Raw genomic sequence first — 24,727 nt, 5'->3', positions numbered from 1 at the left:
TTTTCTACAAAATTCTTTCTTCTCTATCTTGTCTCATCCAAGTCTTTGAGTGGTTGTCTTCATCTTTATGTAGCTGATTTGGCCTGCTAAGTCATGTGGTAACTCCTCATTGACTCTGACTGCATCATAAAAGCATGTTCTCCATAGTAGAAGATCCTTCTGTCTAACAGAGGATAACGTCTTTATGTGATTCTGTAAATTCTTCTAAATGAGGCAGACATATAAGAATTAAGGGAAAATAATGTACTGTATTGGAGCCCACCATTGCTGTGCTGTAGTCTGAGCTCTGGCACATGGTTAGAGCTGAATTAATCATTTGAATCAGATTATTTTGCTAATTTCATGTCTACTTTTGTTTAGAAAAAATACTAGGATGGACATTTATGCCAATTTCTTTGTTTGAAATGCATACTGTCTGGTAGCAATCAGAAGAGTAGTTCATATATGAACAACTGTGATGTGTGTCTGTCCACAATTTGGACAATTGTAATAGTACTTGGGATTTTCTACCATAAATATTTGCAATCACAAATTCATTACAGATATTTTTGTGCTTTTGCAGTGCTTATCTAATACACCCTTTTTCTTTTAACAGTGTAGCTCTCTTATTTTCCATGTTTGAGTATTCAAAGAAAACAAATGCATCTACAGTAAATGGATTTAAAAGTCTTTGCCTTCTAGTAACTATATGCCATTTTCTGTTTCATTCATAGATAACCTTTGGAGGCATGCCTTTTTCTGGGAAACCAAGTTCTAACAGCAGAAAAAATTTCAAAGGCTGCATGGAGAGCATCAACTACAATGGCAATAATATCACTGACCTTGCCAAGAGGAAGAAATTGGAACCTTCAAATGTGGTAAGAGCATAATTTAATGGTCATCTGCACCTCTGCTTCTCCTTCTAAAGAACAGTAGAAGGTTTATGAGTGTGTGTTGCTGATATCCTTGTGGTATACTGGAATAATATAGAACACAAAACAAATTTTATCACAAACCCAAAGATCTTATTGTATGTACATTCGTGAATTATTATTGTTATTATTATTATTGTTATTATTATTATTATCATCCTCATCATCATCACATCTGAGCATTTTACTTCTGGGGTCTTGTTTCATGTTTCCAAAATTAGCATCTACTGTTATCTGATACTAAATTAATATCAGATAACTACTTTCTAAAAGAATATCAACAGAACCAGTAAGTACTTCTTTCTTTTCCTTTCAAATTATAGTAGTCCAAAACCACTGCAGACAAGATTTATTATTAAATTCATTGCAGCTTTCTTGTGACTTTTAATCCTGGTATATTCCATTCCTTCTGAGCTAGCTGGATTGCTGGAGTGCAAAAGTCTTTGGAAGGGAGTGCTTCTATAGGCTTTTCTGGTAGGTCTGAAAAGCCGCAGGATATTAGACTTCAAAATCATTGTTTTACTTATTAACATTGCAGAATTATTATTAGCATTTTATTCTATTTTTGATCTTGCTTAAGTGTTCATAGTTGCTTTCATGTTCAGACTTGTGGCTTTATGGGCAGGGTGATTAAGAAAGAATGTACTTTAATTATTGTGGTTTTAAGGCTTTAAAAATCTGTTCCTGAAACTGCTTGCTGGCTTATAAGGCAATATGGGCAAGAAATAAATGTATTATTGCCATGAGTTTGAGATGGTTTTAATAACTTTTCAAGGCTTTCTTCAGTACAAGCTTACAGCCTTCACTAAGTCCTGCTAAAAATATGCAGGTTTCCACCATTGCTTTTCTCTTGCTGTAATAAATAGTGAAGTTATACATACACAGTGATGATGTCATGCAAAGGATTGACTAACATTTAATTGCTCCTTGCATAGTAAAACTGAAGTTCCATCTGATTCTATAAATGCTAGAATAATCTTGAATATGTGTTGTTTGCCAATACAAACTCAGTAATACAGCCTGATATCTAGAACAGTTTCTGTACATGAATTTCTTCAGTGTTGTCAAAGGCAAAGAGCATGATATTGATACCATGCAGTAAGACTCAACTTTTAGAATTTTTTTGACCCATTCTCATGAACTCCTGTATCTTTGATGACTTTTTTGGATTTTTTTTCTTCAAAATTGCCTGTGCTTTACTTCCTGCAGGGCATTTTCAGCTGTAATGTAACCATGATTTCAGATTGATGCCTGATTTAGAAAAAGATCTTTGTATGTCTTTGCATTTTGCACGGTCGAACCCATTGCAAGGTAGTGGGACATAATCTTAAAGTCTCTTTCTGAGCAGAAGTGCTACTTAAGAGGTTTCTGTATTGCAAATCCTATCCTTTAAAATCCTAGCCATAGCTAGCAGACCTGTAAAGTCTCTGAATAAACATCATTCTTGGTTTTATTTGTTTCTTTGTTTCTTTGCTTTTAAAATTCCGTTGCCTGTAATATGAAAGTAAAATCCTCAAAAAAAGCCTTGACAATATTAGTGCTACATCAAGAGGTTATGGAATGCTAGTTTAATTTGATGATTCTGTTGATTTCCAATTCTGAGAATGTCTATAAAAATAGAAGTGACCTTTGTTTTCAGTAGAATTATTTTAATTGCTTCAGCCCTTCAAAGGCAAAATTAATTTTACTCTAAATCAAGATGAATTTTTATGATTTTTACAAAACTGTTTTTCATCCTAGTTTTTAGCCTGATTTAGCATACAAAAAAAGACTTGTTTGAAACTACTGTTGTTGCTAAGCATTATTATGATGGTGGTACTTAAGCAATCCAACAGGGATCAGTGCTCCATTATAGGAGATGTACAAACCCATAACAGTAGTCACACCCTGTCCCAAAGAGGGGCAAGACAGAAAAAAGTGTAATGAGGGTGAACACAAACAAAGTAAGCTGTGTGGTGATGAGAATATCGTAAGGGAGGGAAAAAATTCAGAGGAAAGAAGGATTTTAAAGAGGTGTGAGACAGAAGAAAATAATATTCTTGGATGAAGATATTTGAATTTAAGAAGTCACACAGTGAAAGGGACTTGACAAGTTAATTTTACAGAATGAGGAGGCCCAGAAAATCAGAGATTATAAGATGATGATCATTTGTCTCTGAAAAAAATTAAATTAAATAATTATGTCTCATATACATGCGTATTATGAGCAAAAAAACACCTCCATCCATCTTTTAAATTTATTGAAGAGTAAGAGTGAAAAGACAAATTAAAAGTATTTTAAATCTAAAATACAGTCAAACACTGACTTCAGTAATATATTTGTTTTAGATAGGTAAATAAGAGGTAAAAATTTGTGAGTCTTTTGTTATGTTAAAAATGGCAACAGCTCTTAAGGAAGAACAAGACAGGGGGATGGTCTTGAGCAGTTATTGTTCTTATTGGTGGAACCTGATTTGTTCTCACCAATGAGTCAGAAGAGAGTAATGGAGAAAAGGTCAGCTGAGACAGACAATGTCAGGTATCTGCTTTTCTTCTGAATCAAGTTGTAAACAAGAGTTGGCAGTGGCTGACTACGCAGTGGATGCTAAGGTCTGTATGCAACTCGACTCAGGACTAAAACAGACACAGGGAACATGCTAGTAAACTATCTTCCAGTCCATCTTGTTTTCTAGTAAAATATAACAAGCTTTCTAGGACTTTCATTACCTTGCATAAATGAATAATATTGACCCTTGTACCAATACTGAGAAAAGACCAGGATATTAAGTTAACAAGAAGTAGTACAGAGAAATTTGATCAGATTTTCCTACCTACAGGTATATTAAGAGCAAACAACATGAGTGCTAATTGTATTTAGTTTCCACAAAAGTCTCTCCAGTTTTAAAGCCTGTAACTGAAAAATGCTGAGGAGAATCATATTTGCTATTCTCCATCCTTACATTCAGTAGGTCTATGCTGCACCCAATTCTGCCTCTCCTATGCCATGTGCTATTGAGTGGAATCATATGCAAATTTAAGCTGAGTGTTTTATTTAAATTATTTATATTATCCAAACATCGTGTTAAGCTCAAAAATATTTAATAAGCTATTTTAAGAAAAATACAGAAATAACACAAAGAACATTAGCATACAGCACATTGTTTGTACTGTATGAACCATCCTGATTTAGCAGGCAGCATAGTCTTAATAAATTGCTTCTCTTTTGGGAACTGCCTATTCAGCTAGTAGGTTTATTAATTGGGAAAAGTTTTAAGACCCGGTAGTATTTACGCAAGGGATAATATTTGAATTTGGATAAACAAAATTGATTTATAAGAAGTAAACACGAATCTAATTTGCCATACAGATTAAAGATTATGATAAGAGTCTCAAACTACACAAAATCAGTTATTTTTACCTTTTCCCTATCAATGTATTTTGAAAAGTTCTCTGATAAGACCAACAGTTTCAATATTAATGCACAGTATATGTTTGACTTCCAGATGCCATTGTCCAGAGAACTATTCAGCAAGTCACTCTGAATCTACAGAAGAGGATCTCATACTCTTTGAAAAATGGGGAGGCTATTATAGAGACAAGCTGCAGATTAATTTGAACTCTTGACCTAAAACTAGTGAGCAATCTATATAAGATGGACTGTACTTAAAAGAGGAGTCATCTTGTGAACTCCAGTCATAGAAGGAATCAATAATCCAGTTCATATTAATCTGAATAGCTCAGTAGGGAAAATGCTAACTATCAAAGAAATTAGAATTATATGTTACTTCTTCAAGAAACTTTTTATGCAGCTAGGCTGTCCATGGGAAATGCATTCACTGATGTAAAAAAGGATTTGAATCCATTCAGTGCCATTAACATTAATAGGTGTTATACATCCAAGTATCTGAAACATCAGCATGACAGGAGAGTATCAATTGGATATAAAAGCCTTTTGTAACAAGGAAATTGTTAGTTCCTCTCGGTAAAAAGGCAGCGAAAGAAACTCAAAATGTCTAGCAGAATGCTCTCTGAGCACCTCTTAATTGGTATCTGTGACTGAACCATGAGATGTCATCTCTTAAAACATGCTGTTGCCTTCTCAGTCTACACAGCACTGCCTTAACTATGTAACAGAAGTTGTTTCTAATTGAGGGTGACATTACACTGAGAATGATAACCAAGGGTCACAGACAGTCTCCACCTCTTTTTAAATGTAAGTTATATTTGTGGTTTAACCAAATGTATTCTGTAGCACACTTTGAAATGTTCAGATTAAAACTATTCACCACAAGCAAGTTAACTATTTTGAGTTAATGCTTAGTTGGCTGAAAATGTAAAATTAAAATCTCCAGGTAACTTTTCAACAACATCTCCCCCCTCCAAAAAAAACCTCACAAAAAAGCAAAAAAAAAACCCAACCAAACAACCCCCCCCCAAAGTAAAATAAAAAATCCAACCAAGCAAAGACTAACTAAACAAAAAAAACCAAACCAAAAACCTAATCAGAAAGCGAATCAAAACCACAAAAAATACCCCCAATAGCCAAGCAGCTTAGCAAGGAAGTTTTTTTGCCTTTACTCATAAAGTACCTGTAATTTCTCTCATCACACAGTTATTTAAAAGATTTTTTTCCTTGTTTTAACTAATTATTTTCCTAATTCCTGGATATTTTTTTTTCTATCCATGGAACTTGGGTGCATTAAAAGAACATGAGGTTCTGTCATGAAGAACATATCAAAGAAATCAGTTTAAAGAAATCTCTTCTCTAGTTTCAGATTACTGGAAACATCAGTGTTCCTTAACTGATCATGGAAGCTGCCAACCTGATAGTATAGTTACTACTAATTCTACTGACCTTTATAGGTAGACTGTGTATAACTTCTGAGGTTCTGTAGGAAATCAAATCTGTTATGCAGAATAATCAAAACATCTATCTTAGTGCTCAAGAAAAAATATTATTTTAATTCTTTTTTTTTTTTACATGAAAATTCTATATAAGAAGCTGCATCGGCCATACGGGTTATATCTTGTTATGACACAGATCAGTTGTTTTCTGATGTGATGTTCTTTTAAAAAATTATGGGTTTGGACATCAGCAATTGAGTACTTAAGCTTACATATTGACATTATCTAGCCCACCTCCAACTGAAAATATTTACTTAAAAAGATTTACCTAGGTCTTTTCTCCCGCACATTTTCAAACACAAAGTTCCTACCTTGCTTCCAAATTCTCTACGTTCCCTCAGATGCATTTATACACTATGAATACAGTATAAAATGTGACATAAAAGCTTATAGCAGGAAGTCAGTAACATAGCATTTAAAAATAGTTATGCAGTAAAGATATTGAGTGACTCCTGTTGGGATTCTGAACCCTGCTCAAGTGGGTCTCATCTCTAAACATCTCTGTACCTCTAAAAATGTTGTTCAAACCTTAATATTTCTCTCAATATACAAATAAATATCAAAGGAATTGCTATCTTGATCATAGTAATAATTTCCATACTACATCAGATATAATTCTTCCTTCCCAAATAGAACTAAAATTGCCACATAATATTCACCTATAACAGGGCAGCAGAAAACATAACCACAGGACAGGAACCACTTTGTCACATAGTCTAGGAATTCTTCAGCAGAGGAAGTTTTCCTTTTATATTGCATTCACGCATTTAAAATTAATTCTGGACATAGATTTCTACAAACTATTTACAATTTCTAAGGAAAAGGAATAGTAATACATTCTACCATTGTGGTCTTTTGTGAGAAATGACATGAGAAGCAGAATGAAAAATTTACATCCCTAATTCTAGTCTTCTTTACAGATACATTTTAAAGCCTTGTAAATCAATAAAGTTGACTGGATTTTTGCCAATTTTCCAAGGAGTAAAATTTTACACTACGAAAACTGTACTGTAGTTTCTTTTATAAAGAATATTATTTACTGACTACAAATATTAGGCATTGTTCATGATCAGGTACTCCAAATCCTTCTGCCTCATGAAATGAAGTATTAACTTATCTAGTATTATCCAGCAGAAAACAGAGAGGCTGGCTCTTCATGAGGTATTGTATACCCTTCTTTCCCACCTCATGTATTATATTGATTGACACATGATGTAAGGGTATTTGGAAAGCTGGACTTATTTTTATAATTGCTGTTCTGTTATAGGTTTCTATGATGACCATGGACAAAACAAGTTTATTTGTGATTCATTTATTTGTCTTTGAAGTGGAAACATTAAAGTTTTCATTCCAGTCTTAGATTACAACTCTACAGGGCAAAGTCTACCTTTTATTTTGCATATGTACAGTAAAAAATATAATAGGGCCACTGCTAGAAAAAACAGAAAATCAGCAACAACATTATAATAGTAACAATAACAATAATAGTAATAGCACATCTTTATATGGAATATGCATTGATTATAGTAGTCTCTAGGCTGAAAAAATCTGGAATACTTTTCTAAGGTACTATGAATTTAGTGGAATCTTACAATTTTGCTTATATTGTTGCTTCTTTCTTTGTGTTTTACTTAGGGAAATTTAAGTTTTTCTTGTGTGGAGCCACATACAGTACCTGTCTTTTTCAATGCCACCAGTTACCTTGAGGTTCCTGGTCGTCCAAGCCAGGATGTGTTTTCGGTCAGCTTCCTTTTCCGAACCTGGAATCCAAATGGACTTCTTGTCTTCAGCAACTTTGCAGATGGCCTGGGAAATGTTGAAATGGACATAAACGAAGGCAAAGTCAGTGTCCACATCAATGTCACCCAAGTGAAGAAGAACCGGATAGACATCTCGTCGGGTAAGTGTGAGGGTTTTTTTTTTTTAAGCTTGGTATAATTTTTGTTGGTGTTGTTTAAAAGCATCATGTACCTAAAAATTAAAACAATCATTTTACAAAATTTAAAATTTATATTGCAACTGCATTAAATTCTTTATTGTATGTTTCACTGAGGTATAAGAATATGAAACAGTTGTTAGATTAAAAAAGAATATATAAATATTCTTATTCTGTCAAGAAACCCAGAAAATATATCACCCATTATGTATAAGGCATCATTGCTTCTTTTTTCTTTCTTCCACCTGTCTTGGGGTTTTCTCTGCAAAAATATTTTGTTTCAAAAGGGGAGGGTACTCAATTTTTTGAACGTAGCCTAAAAATTAGGCTGCTCCTATTACTTCCCAATAATTAAGAAACTCTCATTAAAAGAAAAATTATCCATTTTTACCATAAATATTTGTATGGACCTTTTAGATTTACATAGTTATCCTGGAAAAATGTTGATTTAGTTTAATACTTTGTTGTTAATTGTGTTGCAACAGGCATTTCAGTGCCTGTGAAATGAATTGTGTGTCTAAACATAGGAAAGCAAGATACGGCATCTACCAGGGAAGGCTGGAGAAGGATCTCTGCTGTTGTACAGCAAATATCACAGCAACCTTCTTGTTCTCTGCTTGTGCAGGGAATTAATAGATGCATCATATAAAACTGCTGAGCTTACTAGAACTCAAAATGGTCTGCCTTCGACACAAAGACCTTTGTCCACTCTGGTCCTATAGATACAAGATGCACACTTTTTTCATTGATTACTTTTAAAAGCTGACAAAGCAGGATTTTACATGGTCGAATATGCAGCCTTCTATGTTACTGCATGTGTAGGGTATGAATAATTCTATAGGGTATGAATAGACTTCTGTCTACTAGAAGGAATGAAGCCTGATTATCACAGAGAACTAGACTATCTAAAACAGCATCCTATATGCAAATGTGTTTTCTGTTTCATAACTTTGCTGTACTTACACCTGCCACTTGTAATATCACATTTTCCCAGCAGGATGTTAAAGTCTCTCTTAGTCCTTATTCTGTGCACCTCTCATAATTTACTAACTAACTAACTAGCTTTTAGTGTCAACTTTCCACATTAACATGGGGACATCAGTACTTCATTCTGGGCAGTCTAGTGCTGGCTATAGAAACAGTAGTTGAACTGGCTGGCAGGAATTACGAGAGAACTGTAAGCTGATGTGCAGGTGGCAGAGTTTGTTCCTGCACATCTCTGCAGTAAAGATGCTGATATGGAGCAGAGTTCTGGTTTGCCTGGTTTTATTTTTCGTAGTTCTCCTTAAATACCTTAAAGTTGCACGCACTGACTCAGGGAACTCTAATTTAGCATGAGCAGAGTTCATATAAACAGGAGAGTCTAACTTTCCCATTTGTCACATATAGTTAAATTCCCACCTTTCTCACTGGTAAATGGGCACGGTAAACATTCTTACTAAACTACTTTATGAAGTGCTTCTTGATGACTAAGAGGGACCAGACAGTAGATGAAAAAGATTTTCTTGTTGACTTGACAGAACTTTCATATCTAATTCATTTTAATATTTTGTTTAAGGAGAGAAAGGCAGCTGCAATTTTATATATTTTGATGACACTTTACAAAAGTAAAAATTAAATAATGCATAGAAAACAGAGTTAAAGCAACTTCACTTCTGGCCTCCACAGTAGTACATGGACCTGTGTTTACTACTTAGCAATAGAATCAGCAAGGTGAATAGTCTATAAGACATTGTAAAAGTTTTGTAGACAGCTGTAAGGTTTAGAGGCATGAACATCAAATAAACAGCAAGCAGAATCTATTGACTGTTAAGAAGGGTGTGAGCTACTACTAATCTGAGAAACCAGAAATAGGTTTGTACTTCATTTTTTATGCCATTACTTCTACTTATTCTGTTTTATACAGTGAACGGAGAGATACAATACTCTAAGGTGATCAAATAGCATGAATGAAAAAGTTTTACTTCTGTGTAAATACAGTGCTTAAGAGAAGTTACATAGAATACTGTGGGAAAACATTTGGATCAATTGTAAGTGATTCACTGGAATCATGAAGCAGACATTGCTTTGCATTTAAAATCACAGAAATTGAGAGCTACCATCAGATAGTCTGTTCTTAGCAGTTTTCTTTGTCTCCCATAGATTCTTCCCTGCTGTCTGTTCTGTATTTGTCAGGGATCATTTTTTCACAGTGCTAGCAGATCACAGCAAGAGCGCTTATGTCCTATTGAATGTTCTCCTTTGGTCTTCCTATAGACACTTAATTGTTCCTTCATTTATTTAACTGCATGTCCTGCCTGCTGAAGATTTCACTGTATTCAATTTTTCATTAAATTCTCTGTTTCCTGATCAATCTTCTTCATCTTTATTGACAGGATAAGTCATCTTTATTCTTGGACTATGTAATATAAAAATTGTATTGTTAAAATTATGAAAATGGTTTTATGTATCTGAAGCTTCTGCACTTATTGTTTGGAGGTCAAAATAATCTTTAGCCTAAGTAAGAGATATTCCTATCTGTCATACCTTAGTTCCCTCTCTTATTCTATTGTTACTACTTTTAAAACACCACAGGTAGTTGATGTTCGATAACTTTCTATAGATCACTTCTTTTTTTTTCCAACATCCATTTTATTTTCTTCTTTAATGATACTAGATACTGTTTAACTTGTGCTCTGTCCGTGCCTTTGGTTACTTTCAAACCACAACCTCAGTTCTATACATTTGATTAAAGCAGTTAAATCTATCTGTATTATGAAAATTTAGTATTCATCTTATATGTGCTGAAACAAATCAGGGATGATTACATATCTTATAGTCTAATATGTCTGAATTCTGTGTTACAAATGAAAAGCAACAGACTTGTGCTGAACTGGCAAACCAGAATCTCAGATTTTACTTGACCTGTCTGTAACTTGTTTAACAGTGACCAAACAACTAGTCCATGCCCTGTCCTGGACTTCAGACGGGTGAATGGTAGAGGCAACAAAGAGAAGGTAGAAAACAGTAATAAATTTTTTACATCAGTAAGATGTACGCTCTGATGTCCCTAACAAAATGCTAAGTGAAACAGAATATTTTATGTTAATGTGCAGTTGAGCCTTCAGTTTGTAGTACATATGAAAGGGACAAAGGTGATTAGTCCTTGTAGTTAGACTTACTGTTTGATTTTGCTTACTGAGCAAATTATTTCCTTTTTTTTCATGGTCTTGCCAATTGGACCTTCAAAACAGGTCTCTAAACAGTAAAAAATTCCTTCCCTACCCTACCCTGCCCAGCATTCTGTTAAGCATTCAGTAAGCACTGTTTACCTGTGAACAGACTGGCAAAACTGTTTTACAAAGTCAATGACTTTGATTTTATTTTTTCCTACATTACTCTCATTAAGACACTACTTCCTTTTGATTGATGAGAGTTATGTTAATAAACTTGCTGTTAGTAAGGGGAAAATCAGGTCCACTGAGAGCTGAAATAAAGTTTTAATTAGAAAAATAAGCTACTGACTGTGCAGAATTACACAGGTGAAATACTTAAAACCTGTGTATAAATCAAGAGTTAAACATGTTATTGACTTTTTTTCTGCGGAGTAAACTGTGATTAATATCTTCACAATTGTATATGTCCCAGAATAGGGATTAATAATAGGAGAGAATCTCAGCAAACAGTCAAGAGATTTTTCTTTACTGCTCCATATGGTTTTGACTAAATTCTGCTTTTGTCACCATAAGATTCACACAAACTTCCTAGAACTTGTTGGATTTACCCAAGGGATTGATGGAAGCAATGCCAGGCTGAGAAGATAGAAGAAAGAAGTGTTCTTGCTTTTAGAACTTTTTAGAAGATTTCCAATACAGTTTTGCATACTAAAGGATTGTGATATTCTGCTACAGTTTAAAAGTAATTTAGTTTAATATAAACTACCTGTCTACCCTAAGAACCTACTTAATATTCGTGATCTTGCAAGAATAAGTTGTTGTTGAAGTTGTATTTATTTATAAGCTTTAACAAGCTAGTGTCTTCTTTCTTGAGCACAGGAAAAACAGCAACTGTAAAATGTCATACTCCTAAATCCCCCTTAGCTATAAAAACTTTTATGAAACTTTTCCCAAAGCCACATGCAAATGCTGTTCAGAGCAGGGTTAAGCCGCAGCCTGTGTCCCAATTGCCTCCTTTTCTTCCACTTAGTTTTATCTACCTTAACCAAAATACCTTCCTAATGAAACCAAACTTTTCTGAGGCTTTCAACATGGGAAAAAATTGGTAACTCATTAACAAACACATAGAGCATTGCTTTGCTCAAAGAAACAATAGTAACATTCAAAAAAATACTCATGAGGAATCATCTAATTGCTTTACAATATTTTTTTTTAAAGCAACTCCCAAATTCCTGTTTGAATATAGAATAGAACTTCTCTGCCTCTGGAGAAAAGGTGAAGTTTCCATGGTGGCAGATTCGAAAATAATTTTGATTTATGCTTTGTTTACTTTCTCACTTGTCTTTTCATAGCCAGCTTTGACCTTTCATATTTAAACATTCTCTGCTCAACTTAAATACTAGAGGATCTATGAAGCTCCCTTGGATTTTACCACACAATACAAATGATAAGTCATTGAAAAAGGACATAATCTCCCTTGGACCATAATATCTTAACAGAAAAATTTTCAATGTCAAAAATCTCCTGCCTTTAACTCAAATTTATCTGCTTGCAGCTCCTTTTTTTTTCCTGTTCCAACTCTATTAGTTAACATCTTGTATTAGCTGCTACTCAAGACTGCCTTCAGTTCCTCCTGTCAAGCATAAACTTATTAGAACTTGGGATATGAGCATCTTTTTGTCATATTTATCTGTATTAAATAAATCAGACTTCTCCCTGTGGAATCTCTGGGAAGCTTTCCACCCTTCTGTCTTTCTGCTAGATCTCAAGTCATCTGAATTGCAGTTCATTTATATTTTAGACCTTGGGTTAAGATAGCATCCTTCAGGCAATAAAGTGTCTCTCTGTGGCAGATCTAAAGTGGTACTCTTCCAGTGACAATTCCCAGGGGCACTTTATGTGGGGATCGAGAAGGATTTTTGCCTGGGTTGCTAAATGAAGGCTTAAATAGAGAATGTGTATACACAGAGCAAAAGGGTATTTCTGGTGGGAAGATAACATTTCCCAGCAGGTCTTTCTCATATTCCTGATACTAGGTTATACACTGAATGTTAGTAAGTAGAGGCAGATACCCGCGAGGCGCTTGTCAGCATGATCGAGATGAGAGGCAGAAATTCTGTCCATGAAAGGCACATGATGACTTAACATCAGAAGTCTGAATGTTAGAAAATTAAGTTCTTCACAGTCAGTTTTGTCTCTCTGTTTCTCTCTGTATGTTTATTTTTGGCTATTGATCTTAAACAATGAATGCAACTGCCTGAATAAGTATTTGCGTTTTTGAATTCCACAGAACTGAGACACAGGTATGCTTGTAGTAGTTATTATTATTTTTACAGCACATTTTTCTTGTAGTCTGGTTTAGCATCCTGGTACAGTACACTCAAACCAATCAGAGCAAGAAATAGAGTTCTTGATTGCAGACTCTATTTTGCCTAAGAAAACTCATGAGTTTAGTTCAGGTTTTTGTGAATTCAGCTTCATCAGTCACTGATTTTTGCTGGAGAGTTGCCTACCAAGCACAAGCTATGCATTCTAAAACATAGATGTACCATTTTCAGATATGTCCCTGGGAGTAATTTGACTGTTTGTTGGTTGTACTGGCTCCTTGCAAACATGGAGGAACCCCAGAATCAAGAAAGCAGGGTGCTCCCTTCAACAGGTTTCCTAAATTTATCTAGTTCATTTTGCATGTTTTGACCTCATTTCCTCTGGGCTGTAGAACAGAGTTAGAGAGAACCTTTGCTAGTCACTCTCTATATTAGCAGCTAAAGATGAAGTAAGTCTTTTTACAACTACTATTTAAGCATTGAATTTTCTTCAGGGGAAAAAAAAAACAACTGGAAAATTGGTAGTTAAATAATAATTTTAACTTGCTGTTCAAATGAGTGTATTTTATGTGAGAGGATCTGTACAATACTAGCCGGAAACTTACCCTTCTAATTTCTTTTTTTTAATTCACTAGGTTTACAGGAAGTGGAATCATTTTAGTTGCTTCCTATGTTACCTTTTCCTACTGCAACCACATCAGTTTTTGCTAGTCTGGTTCTAGTCAAGTCTGAAAATTTTGATTTTGACTGATGAATGAAAGATAAGCCCCTTAACACTGAATGCTACAGAAGTGCCTAGTATTTTGAAGTTACTTTAGTGAGAACATAGATTTTTTACTTCAGTGGATTCTCTGTCTGCATGTTTTTGTGGAACACCAGAGAGCATGAGGAGACATGTCTTTAACACTTGGTTTAGCAAGCCAAGGATGTTTAGTTAAAACAAGCACTGCCTCTTGGATCAGAAAGATGGTGATGTTGGAAAGGACATTGCAAAATACACTTTTGTTTGCATTTTAAACTCTTCTAGGTCTTGCATGTTCTGATTGACATGAATTTGTTTTTTTCCATTATTACTTTCCTTTTAGATTAGTTATAAAGAACGAAACAAAAGGATATGATAGAGACAGGAACCATAGTTATATTTGTTGTGTTTATGCACAACCTGACAGCAGTATCCCCAGGACAACCCTGAGTATTCATACAATATAAAGGAAATTAAAGGAATGTTTTCTAATATCTGAAAGACTGAATATGAGAAATGTTACATTCTTTCCCCCAGTATAGTAGTTCGCCATCTCTGCTTCCTCTTCCATAAAGGTGTTTTTTTGAGAAAGCCTTTTTCCAGGATTCACACACCTATGCAGAACAAGGCTTGTCATAGATTGCAACAGGTGGCAGCTGCACCATAATGTCAGCCAGTTCTTTCAGCAATGGCATGAGTGCCTTCCAGAATCATTGGCTTAAATTTACTAATTTTGTGAAAGCCTGGTTTGCAGTTAATGACAGGATGTGGTGGTTCCTATAAACTTTTCTGTAGATGTTACTACTACTTGAGAAATTCGATAAGACTTCGTGCTGTGCTAGCTTTTTAATTCACCATGTAGCAGATTTATTTTTCCTTCAAACTAGTGAGAAAATGTAGGAAATCTATTTGAAGTCTGGTTTTGCTTCTACTTCAGAAAGAAGTAGTTGACTGAGCACATCTAACCCTGTAATGGTCCAATAAAGTTAACACAATCCCAGATATAGAGGCAAAAAACTGGAATGATTTATTGAACACACGAGTGCTACTTAAGGGTCTCGGGGGCTTACATGCTAATGAGGAGGCAGGGTTATTCCAAACAGGGGTTTCCACAATCTATTAGCATTTTCAACAACAGGGATGATATAAGGGAAAAAATGATTTTACGTTTCTCGGATACAGTATTTACAATTTGGGGAAAAAGGTTTGATATTTTCAGTAAGCAGGGTTACACTGGGGAAGGGTGATCGGCTTTACCCAAAGGAAGGATTTAAAAAGGGAGAGAGAAAACAATGGGATATCGGATAGCATCAAGCAAACTCCCTCTACATCTTGCTGGGGGAGATCAGGACAATGGATCTTGTCTGGTCTTTTAGATGGTGTTTTTTTCCCCAGCCTCTGTGGCCCAACACTTCCTGTTTAATACTAGCAATTCTTTTTCTGCTGATATTCGAATTTTGGACTACAACATAACCCAGCATATGATTAATCATTTGTCATAACTTAAAGATATACTGCTACTGCCTATTTAGTCTGGCACTTATGATAGTCTGTAAATGGCAATGAGTAAGTGGAGTAGTAGAGAGTAAAAAGAATGCACTCACTTTTTAATTGATAGTGTAAGTTATAGCCACTGTACATGTGTATATGTACCATTGTGCATATAGCCATGTATCAGTAGGAGAATTTACTCAGCTAATTTGCCAATATGCACAAACTTCACAGACCATCGGTATTTGGTCAAATAATAAAACCATTTGAATGAGTTCAGGAGACCCTTGGAGATCCTTGTTTCATCTCAAGGTCCTGTTGCTATGGCTGTCCTCTTTGGAAACAGGCTGCATCACTTCTAATATCATCTTTCAACTGCATCAATAGTTTCTCTGCCATCACAGCACAATCCAGGAATAGTTCATTGGATAGACTGGTCTGGAGTCTATTACAGTAGACAGTATGAACAAAGCAGATCTTAACTCTGCCAGCCTGGCTTGTCCTCCAGTACTTCTGTGCAAGAATCTGTCCCCTTACAGGCTCTCATGCTCTTTCCTTCCCCCCTGCTCCACCTCCTACCCCTTTCTGTAGACACAACATATTCTGGGTGTCATGGCTTAAAAAGTGCAAATATCACAGAGTATGGGGTGAACTTTTTATTATTCACCACTTCATGAAGAGATATCCATTTTTAGAACCAAAGCATTCCCAATGTGTCTCAGACCCAAAGAAGGACATGCAGGGTCAGGGGCAGAGCCTGAACTGTTGTGACAAGACTGCTGTAACTGTGATCATGTAATGCCAATCACATGACAGGCATGAAGCAGTTAGTGTTGTGCATGGCTTACACAGGGTGGGCACATGGGACAATAAGATGAGACCCCAGAGAGTGGCTACTGCTCCAGAGACACCTCCACACGCTGTATGGTGGGTACAGAAATGGAGGGACCAGCCATGAGCACTGCAGATGTGAGCTGTGTTGGGTGAACTGTCCAGGGGAACATGGATCATTCCTTGGACCTGATTGCAAAGACAGCAGAGACACAACCTGTGTTGTTTCAGAAGGAAAAAACACAGCAGAGAGTGTGCAGACTAGAAGATGGCTTGCAGATGTAGAAGCGAACTTTCCCTTCGCAGCTTTGGAAAAGTATCCTCCTTTACTTCAAAGTTCATTGTTTTAGAAAAAACTTTTGTAGGTATAAAACCTTACTGGGACAGGAAAATGGTTGTTAGGGTTTTAAAAGAAATTAGAAGAAAAAATACTGGAGACCCACTCTCCGCTTAAAACATAATTATTTTCTGTACACTTAAAAAAGGCGTTTAGGGACAGACTGGGAGATCGAACGTCATGAACGTGTACTATGTAATAGTGTTTTTAAAAAGAGGGTACAGAATCTTCAGGCAGGGGGCTACATAACACTGTGCAGAACCACTGTGGTATGAAGCTATCAACTATGTAAATTAAACCTGCCTGTGCTCTTGTCACCTTTTTATCTTCTCGAAATGCAAGGGAAAAGAAGAATTTTCTTTACTTTTAAAGTCTACATTTGCTGCATTTGCACTTTGAGTAAAAGCATGAATAATCTGTGTAGTGCAAATGTCCTTGGAAGTCATTTGAGTTTACCAGGATTTTTGCAATTTTTAATTCTTAATCTTGTTTATCACTAATCTGTCCCACAATATCTCTAGCCAATTCCTCAGGAAAAAAATTAAAAATCATTGTAATATCAAATGCCATTTTGGGGGGGGAGGGGGGAACATGTCCTAATTACAGGCATGGAACTTAAATTTATGTGCTGGGAAGTGACACTCAATATCTTCTTTTTCATTGCTATTCAGGAACCTGGGAAAATAGATTATTATCTGTGACAGGTTTCTGGCAGTCCCTCTTGGTTTGACAGTGTTATTTTAGAGAGAAGAGAGAGTCACTTTTGTATATAATGAAAGGAAGAGTTGTCAAGCATCCATGCATATTTTATGTTGCATAAAACTTAAGTGCTAGAGGAAAGATTCTGTTTTCAGGCATGCCATTGTAAATTCATAGTGCTTCTGCTGACCTCCTGGTTTGCATCAATGACATCTAGCTCAAAGGATGAATTTCATCTTTTACACAAGCAATGCAGCTTTTCTAAGTCAACTTGGCCCTTGCTGTTTTTTTTGGTTAGCACAGTCATGCACAACTGTTATATGTATCGTGGCACTTTGGCATTTTCTACTGACACTGACAGAAGTAAAAGCAGTTTCTATCGAAGTGCTTCCTTCAAATGGCATCAGGCACCGTGTGCACTGCCTATTTTTTTTGCAGCTTGGTTGACAGAAGTGGTTATTCTTTGCTAAAAAAATAGACTTGGGGAAAAAAACCATTTTCTAGTTCTATGTTGCTTGCTCTGCCTTTACTTTGGTCTTGTAAAAGATGGTGAATCCCTTCAGGCATTTTTGCACATTGCTTCTTTTCATTTCCAAATGTTGCTGAAGCAGCATCACATGAGCACTGAGGTGAAACAGAGCAACCAAAGTACTTTGGTTTCTGTAAACTGAACGGCAGATGATATTGTCTTTAAAAAGCTTACTCATTAAGTTTATATGTTTGATTGGGGAAAAAAATCTCAATTCTCTTACTGTGAGGCAGCCACTATAAAATACATAATTTTAGCACTACCCAATTTCTACTCAGACACTGTTCCACTGAGGACAAATACTAAAAATTCTACGCATATCCTTTGTAGAATATTTACTTAGTAAAGAAAAATGTGTTTAAAGGCATGACTTCCCCTATGTCTTTTCCACGAAACATATGTATGTACAACATTTTAAGGATCTATTCTTTTAAAATGCAAAAAATTACTTTCCTTTCTTTTTGCAGATTTCAAATAGTGGAATGTTTATATTGCATGCTCTCAAGAATAAAGGTTTCATTGATTAACCTTTTGTAGCTCTTTTAACAGCTCATTTTATGCTTATTAGCACATGCATTAAAACCAACTGCCAAGTGGAATCAACTTTTCCACAGCACTAGCACACGATTTCTAGCAGAGGAAAATAGCATTCTTAACATTTTTTTGTTGGTACTTAGATAATTACCTGTGCAAACAGTAATAGCAGATCCCATGTCTCTCAGTTCTAGAATTTGCAATACAAAGCTGATATTCTTGACAGTACAGAATTTGGGAAAGAATAACGTGGTGCAGAGGAATCTATAGGAGGATTAGACAGGTTTCCATAGTGTTGGCAACAAGTGATGTTTCATCAAATTTGCTGTGTGATAAAGCTTTGTCATATGCTATAAAACACTATCTGGTCCCAGGGGGATGATCTTCATGTTCTGAAGCATCCTCCAAAGGCACAGAACTAGGCAGAACACAGCTCTGCCTTCTTTACCTTCCCAGGCACCTGTGAAACACGCACATATACACATATACATATATATATATACCTATGTATATATACATATAAATAAAATAAGCAGAATATTGTTTTACTTGGAGACCACTGTAAAAAGTAACAACAAAAACAACCCTCCCCAAAAAAACAATGTTAATAGTACCTTGGTTAGCTCTTTCTTGTATCATATTTTACCTGCACAAGAGGAAGTTTTTCCTTTCATTTTAATTATCTATGGAAAGTGCATTTGTCTGTTCAGTTATGTCACCCAAATCTTGCAAAGTAGAATTATTTTCTAATACTATTAATAGTTTTTGTCACATTAATTTTCTATTTAAAAAAAATGGATGAGTATTGTCATAAAAGTGAGGAGCAAATTGTAGTAGGGGTAAAATTAAAGAAAGTACTCTTTTTGGGGATCATTGACATCATTACAACAGAGCTAAATAGAATGAAATCGTTGCATTCAATAGCTGAATTTCAGTTTGGATCAAAACTTCCAACTCAGATCTGGTTTTGTCATTTTTAAGTTTAACCAGGATTTTAAATATCTGTAGTAATAAGCAAATATGAAATCTTGTTAACTTAAAGTTCTGATTACAGTGACACACTGAAGTAGCAACAGGTTATGAAACATTGCAGTAGATCAATGTTTTGCCTATTGTGCTTAGTGATTCACATGTAACATACAGGAGTCTGAAGCAGCCACTTGTCTCCACTCAAAACCAGTATAGTCTCTTAGGAAACCTGATATTATGTTGAGTTGTTGAGCATCTTGATAGCTGCCATGTATCCTCAGTTCACACTGGAAGTGGTAGAAGTTTCCAATGGTACATAGTAGTGGAGAGCCCAGAAAAACTATGATGCTGAGACTTAATTTGGCCCTGAAGTCCAAGTCTTGGGCCAAATTAAATCAAATGAGAATTTGAATCTGAGAAAAGCTTTGCAATACAGCTTTTTATAAAACCTAGTTGTTTGAAAGTTACTCTGCAGATTATCTAAGTGCAGCAGCAAGAGGTCCAAGAATGTACAAGGTCCTTTCCTCTTGAGTATTCATGGCAGCTCACACCATGTCAATGATGCCTGTCTGGTGCTTGTCAGTACTGTCAGTACTCAATGCCTGCCTCTGGAAGTTCTATTTTCAGTTTATTCCATATTCATTTAATGTAAAAAGCAGGTAGGGGAGTGACAACAGGGATCAGAAGGCCTTTTTCAAGAACCTCACTGGTTATCATTTGATCCTTTGAGATTTAGCCTGTCGATTTAAAAACTTTGTGTCACAACATTTGAAGGTTTTGCATTGCAAAGAACTGGTTGGGGATATAAAAACTAAGATCTACAGTTCCATACTCTTAATAATCTGATTATTTTTAGTTTGAAAGTTAATTTGAATCTGGAAATATTGCTACCTCAAAAAGGAATATAGCACATATATTTTTTCCACATATAAATTAGTAATATTCAGTAGAAAAAGACTCTGACTGGTCTTATGAATGTTCCTTTGATCAAGCAGCAAAAATAAAAGCTGTTATTCATTTCAGATTAAAGAGGAGTTCAAAATATTATGTCTTTCTATTTAGTGTGTCACAGATTCATCAAAATAATAAAAAATTTTGTTGTGACAGATTTTCTTCAAATAGGACATTTTAAAAGATTGTCACTGCACAGGGTAGATGACTGGTAGAGGAAATCTAGTAGGGTTCTACCACCTTTACTCTTGAGAGGCTGTCTGACAGGTTACAAGGAAATGCCACTTGTCACTCATTATCATGTGTCAGGACTCACCTGTTCCACTCTGAAAGGGAAGGGGAATGATATTTTAAAACTCTCAGGAAAAGATACCATTGACACTAAACTGTCAAACTTCCGAGGGCCATTGAGGACATTGCACAAGGTAAAAACTTACTAAAATAAATCTCTATTCACTCATTTCCAGTCTGTTTAAGCACAGAGGAGTTACATCTCTATGAATGTACCCATGAACATACACAGACACCAGTCCTTACTTTGTGCATCACACTTACTTTAAAATCAGTGTCAAAGTAGGCAGGATCCTAGAGAATAAACACTGAGATTTTTCTTTATACTTTTCTTTGTCATTCAAGAAGTTCCTGAAACACAAAGTGGGAAAGAGTTGTAGCTCTGCAGAAGGTGTATAAGAATATCATCAGTCTGTACCTCTTTTGCTTCCTCCTCTTGTTTGAGGTGAGAAAAAAACAACTAAAACTCAAGAGATTTGTCTATTTTACTCCTTATTGCTCAGTGAATAGATAACTTTAAATTCTGTTGCACTAATAAAATTACTGTGGGAATAATGCGTGATAAACCATACTACTTAGGAATGGGACATGGTTCTGGGTAAATGTTTAGCTCATCTTTATGTATTTCAGTATTTGTAAAATGTTTTGTGTTGTAGAAGGACATTAAAAAGATGTGCTGAGTGTGTTGGTTTTGATTTTTTTTTTTTTAAATTAGGAATGACCTTAATCAAATTTTAATGTTGTAAAATCAAACATAAAGAAGTTGTTTTCTCATTGAAAATATGCTGAGTTACATTTCTTGTCCTGTGCCACCATAATCGCTCTTTGAAATTATTTTCAGAATAGTAGCTATGATGGAAAAATCCACATAAAATATGTATAAGGTAGCCAAATTTCATGTGGTTGCTATATATATCTCCTCATGCAGACAGAATATTTTTAAGATTTTACTAAATTTTGTCTCTCTAGAATCAAATAATTAGTATAAATAAATAAATTAAACACAGCACTTCTTCATTATTATTTATCATTATGAGAAACATATTGCACTTTGAAAAATAATCTTAAGATAATACTTAATTTGCTTTGCATAAACTGATCATTGTTATATTGGATTGTGTTATAATTAACTAATATATCAAAAAGTGCTAGCATAATCAAATGCTTCTTCTTTTGACATGCAAACTCTTGCAATGTGCAATCACCCAGACAGATGGGAAATGCATCAATTGAAAACCTGTCCTATGAAAGTGAATATTTAAAAAAACCTTTCGGATTTTAGTGGGCTTTAACAGAATATTTACTCTATAGCATCTTTTTCTGCATTTGTACTTCATCCATCATCTGAAGCCTGACACAGTGTCAGTCTTCTGAGTCATTTTGGCAACAAATCAGGAAAACCCAAGTCATTACTCAAGGAAAGCATATGTAGAAGGTGGGGGAAGATGAAAGCAGCCAAACCAAAGTCTAATAAATTGTGTTTAAAACTTCATCTCTCTCTTACTTAGGTTGTGAAGGTACCAGAGAAATTTATCCACAAGTTGGTAACCCTCAGGCTCAATATTCCTACTACCTGTGTGGTTAGAGGAATTATCTAGATCGTCAGAATTTTTATGAAGCTGGCAGGAAGGAAAAATCACGGAATTTTTAGGTGCAGCCATCGCGAACGTAAAGACATTAGGAGAATATATTATCCGAGGATAAAAATCTGACCTTGTAACTGAGTATAAAACAAAATTAACAGGAGTAGTACAAAAAGAAAAGTTTTAAAAAATCACTGGCCTAGTCCTTGCACATTGTGAAATGGTCTTTTAAGTTCAAACTGTGGTTTCATTTCCTTTTAGTTTCAGTTTCTGAGTACTCAAGAGTTTATCATGGTGATTTTTTTCAGTGCATTTTGTTTTAGGGGTAGCCGAGATCCTCTTGTAATCACTTTTCTCCAGGAATTGTGTCATTTAGATACATTAAAATCTGATAAAAGCACAAGAAGCTAGTGGCATGAATTGCTGTCTGTTGTGATGGCTGGGAGCAGTAAGTACTACCTGTCTCTGCTGTTAAGTTTTGAGAGAAATCTACCTTTTCCACTGCTGGTTCCTTATTCTTCAAAAGGCAAAGTAAGTGAAAAGAAGCTTATGCCTCAGAAAACACTAAGAGAAGGATCATATTGGCAACCAGCTATGGACAGCTAAGGCCAGATTCTGTACCCATCCATTTCCAGCATTCTGCAAGAACTGTATGTAACAGACCTGAAATATCAGGCAGCAGGCAAAGCTGAAAGGAAGCTTATTTTCTTTAACAGTAGGGAACAGGATGAAAAAATGTATGCGGAGAGAGGGGGAGGAAGGTGGAATAAAGAGAATGAGAGGATCTTTTTATAGACAAACATGAAGTTGTGTGTTCTTACAAACAGGTTGAGGTGAAATATTTTATTTCGGTTAACTGCAACTTGATAGAGGCAGCTCTCCTTACCTAAAGTAGCTCTAGATTAGTCATTATTAGTTGTATGTTGCTATCAGTGTATTATGGATGTGCTAGAGTGAGTATAGGAATGTGAGATTAAGTATAGGCAAATGGCCTGACTGCATTCCTCACCAAGTTGGAGGGATAACTTTCATAGCCAACACTGAGCTTCACGATATGTTACACATGTGTGATAAATAGTACCCTAGCAGGTTCATATAATTTATGTATGACTGTATGACATACAAAAGTACCTTTGGCTGAAATACAGACATGCCTCTAGTGACTAAAGTAAGTACTTGTCCAGAACTGCTAAGTTTTCTTGTATGTTTGATGCAAACGTATTATAGAATAGCAAATTGTCTACAATCTTTATGAAACTGTGAGGAGGGAAAGAGCTTACAATTCTCAGACAGAGATGTCCAAAGATTGAAAAGAAAAATTAGTTTTATCCAATTATAGGAAGCCTGTTCTAAAGACATGAATGCAGTAGATAACATTCCATAAATTTACAGTCTTGCTGTACATGTCTATTATCACAGTTTTCTCTGTCATACTTCCTGCAGATTCAGATGCTAGAATAGATGGAGTATCCTTGGTTCAGTATGTGGTCTGTGGCAGTCACATCTTCTGGAATTTTTTTTGTAGTTTGTCTTTAGTAGGAGTTCTTGGGCTGGCAACACGACATTCAGCATTGTTATGACTGATACCTAGTGCAATGGTTTTAATACATCACTGAGAGTGGGTATACTTATAAAATTTTCAATTTCCATACCATAAAAACCTTAGACAATCATCTTTAACATTATATCTTTAATGGAGTGATTTTGATGAGTCATGATTGCTCACTCTCAAAAAATATCTGCATTATTATTTGTATTTAATTCTTTATTTACTCAGATCTATCTTTGAATCCATTTGTGTACCCCACCCTATACTAACATTCAGTTTTCCGTATTTTCCATTAATAATATTATTCTTTGCATCTTCTTTATTTTATATAAATAAATATATATTTGAGATATATATAATAATATATATTTATATTATTAATATATATTTACATCTATATAAGGAAAAACAATCAAAATAGTATTTTGAGAACTAAGAGAGAAGAGGGTCTGAAAAGTAAAAAAAAATACTTATTTAAAAACATGGATTGTTTCACAAAGCATAATTAAATTTGTAAGAATATATGAACATTTTCTGAAAACATTTCAGTAGTATAGATATCAGGTAGATATAACAGCTTTTTAAGAGAAAGAATAATTAATGGCATAATAATAAGTGGATATAAACTGACCATGAATTACTTCAGACTATAATTCTGAAGAACAGAACAAGTAGAGCAACAATATTTTGGTGGATCCAGATTGTAACAGCAAGAGCGAGTCCCATATAGCCCTGAATTCAAAAATGTGTATTCCTGGAGAACAATTTCACAACTGCAATATAAAGAAAATTATGCTGGTTATTAGCATCCTTTCTCTTCTTGGCAAACTCATCTGGCAGAATAACTGTCTGGATTTATTTTTACAGTGCAGAGTTAAACTTAGAGTTAAATTCTGTCAAGTTTTTCCACTTGCTCAAAGTACACTAGTGTCTTGTTTTTTATTTACAGATGATTTGTACTTGCAGGAAAAAAAAAACAACTTACAATAAAAAACCCAGCAAAACAAC

The 24,727-nt window shown here is 35.0% G+C and overlaps 1 protein-coding gene across 3 annotated transcripts in view; it reads left to right on the top strand.

The window, feature by feature from the left end:
• CNTNAP2 (contactin associated protein like 2) overlaps positions 1-24,727 on the top strand; it is a 1,017,942-nt gene that overhangs the window by 489,280 nt on the left and 503,935 nt on the right. For all 3 annotated transcript variants that reach the window (XM_027655885.1, XM_027655886.1, XM_027655887.1), the window contains 2 exons: positions 714-857; positions 7,431-7,695. In XM_027655885.1, the coding sequence (XP_027511686.1) occupies positions 714-857; positions 7,431-7,695 (409 nt within the window). The remainder of the gene's footprint in view (positions 1-713; positions 858-7,430; positions 7,696-24,727) is intronic.

Source organism: Corapipo altera, unplaced genomic scaffold, assembly GCF_003945725.1.
Source record: "Corapipo altera isolate COAL_440 unplaced genomic scaffold, ASM394572v1 59, whole genome shotgun sequence".
Classification (NCBI taxonomy): Eukaryota; Metazoa; Chordata; class Aves; order Passeriformes; family Pipridae; genus Corapipo; species Corapipo altera.
This window is presented reverse-complemented; position numbering and strand designations above follow the sequence as displayed.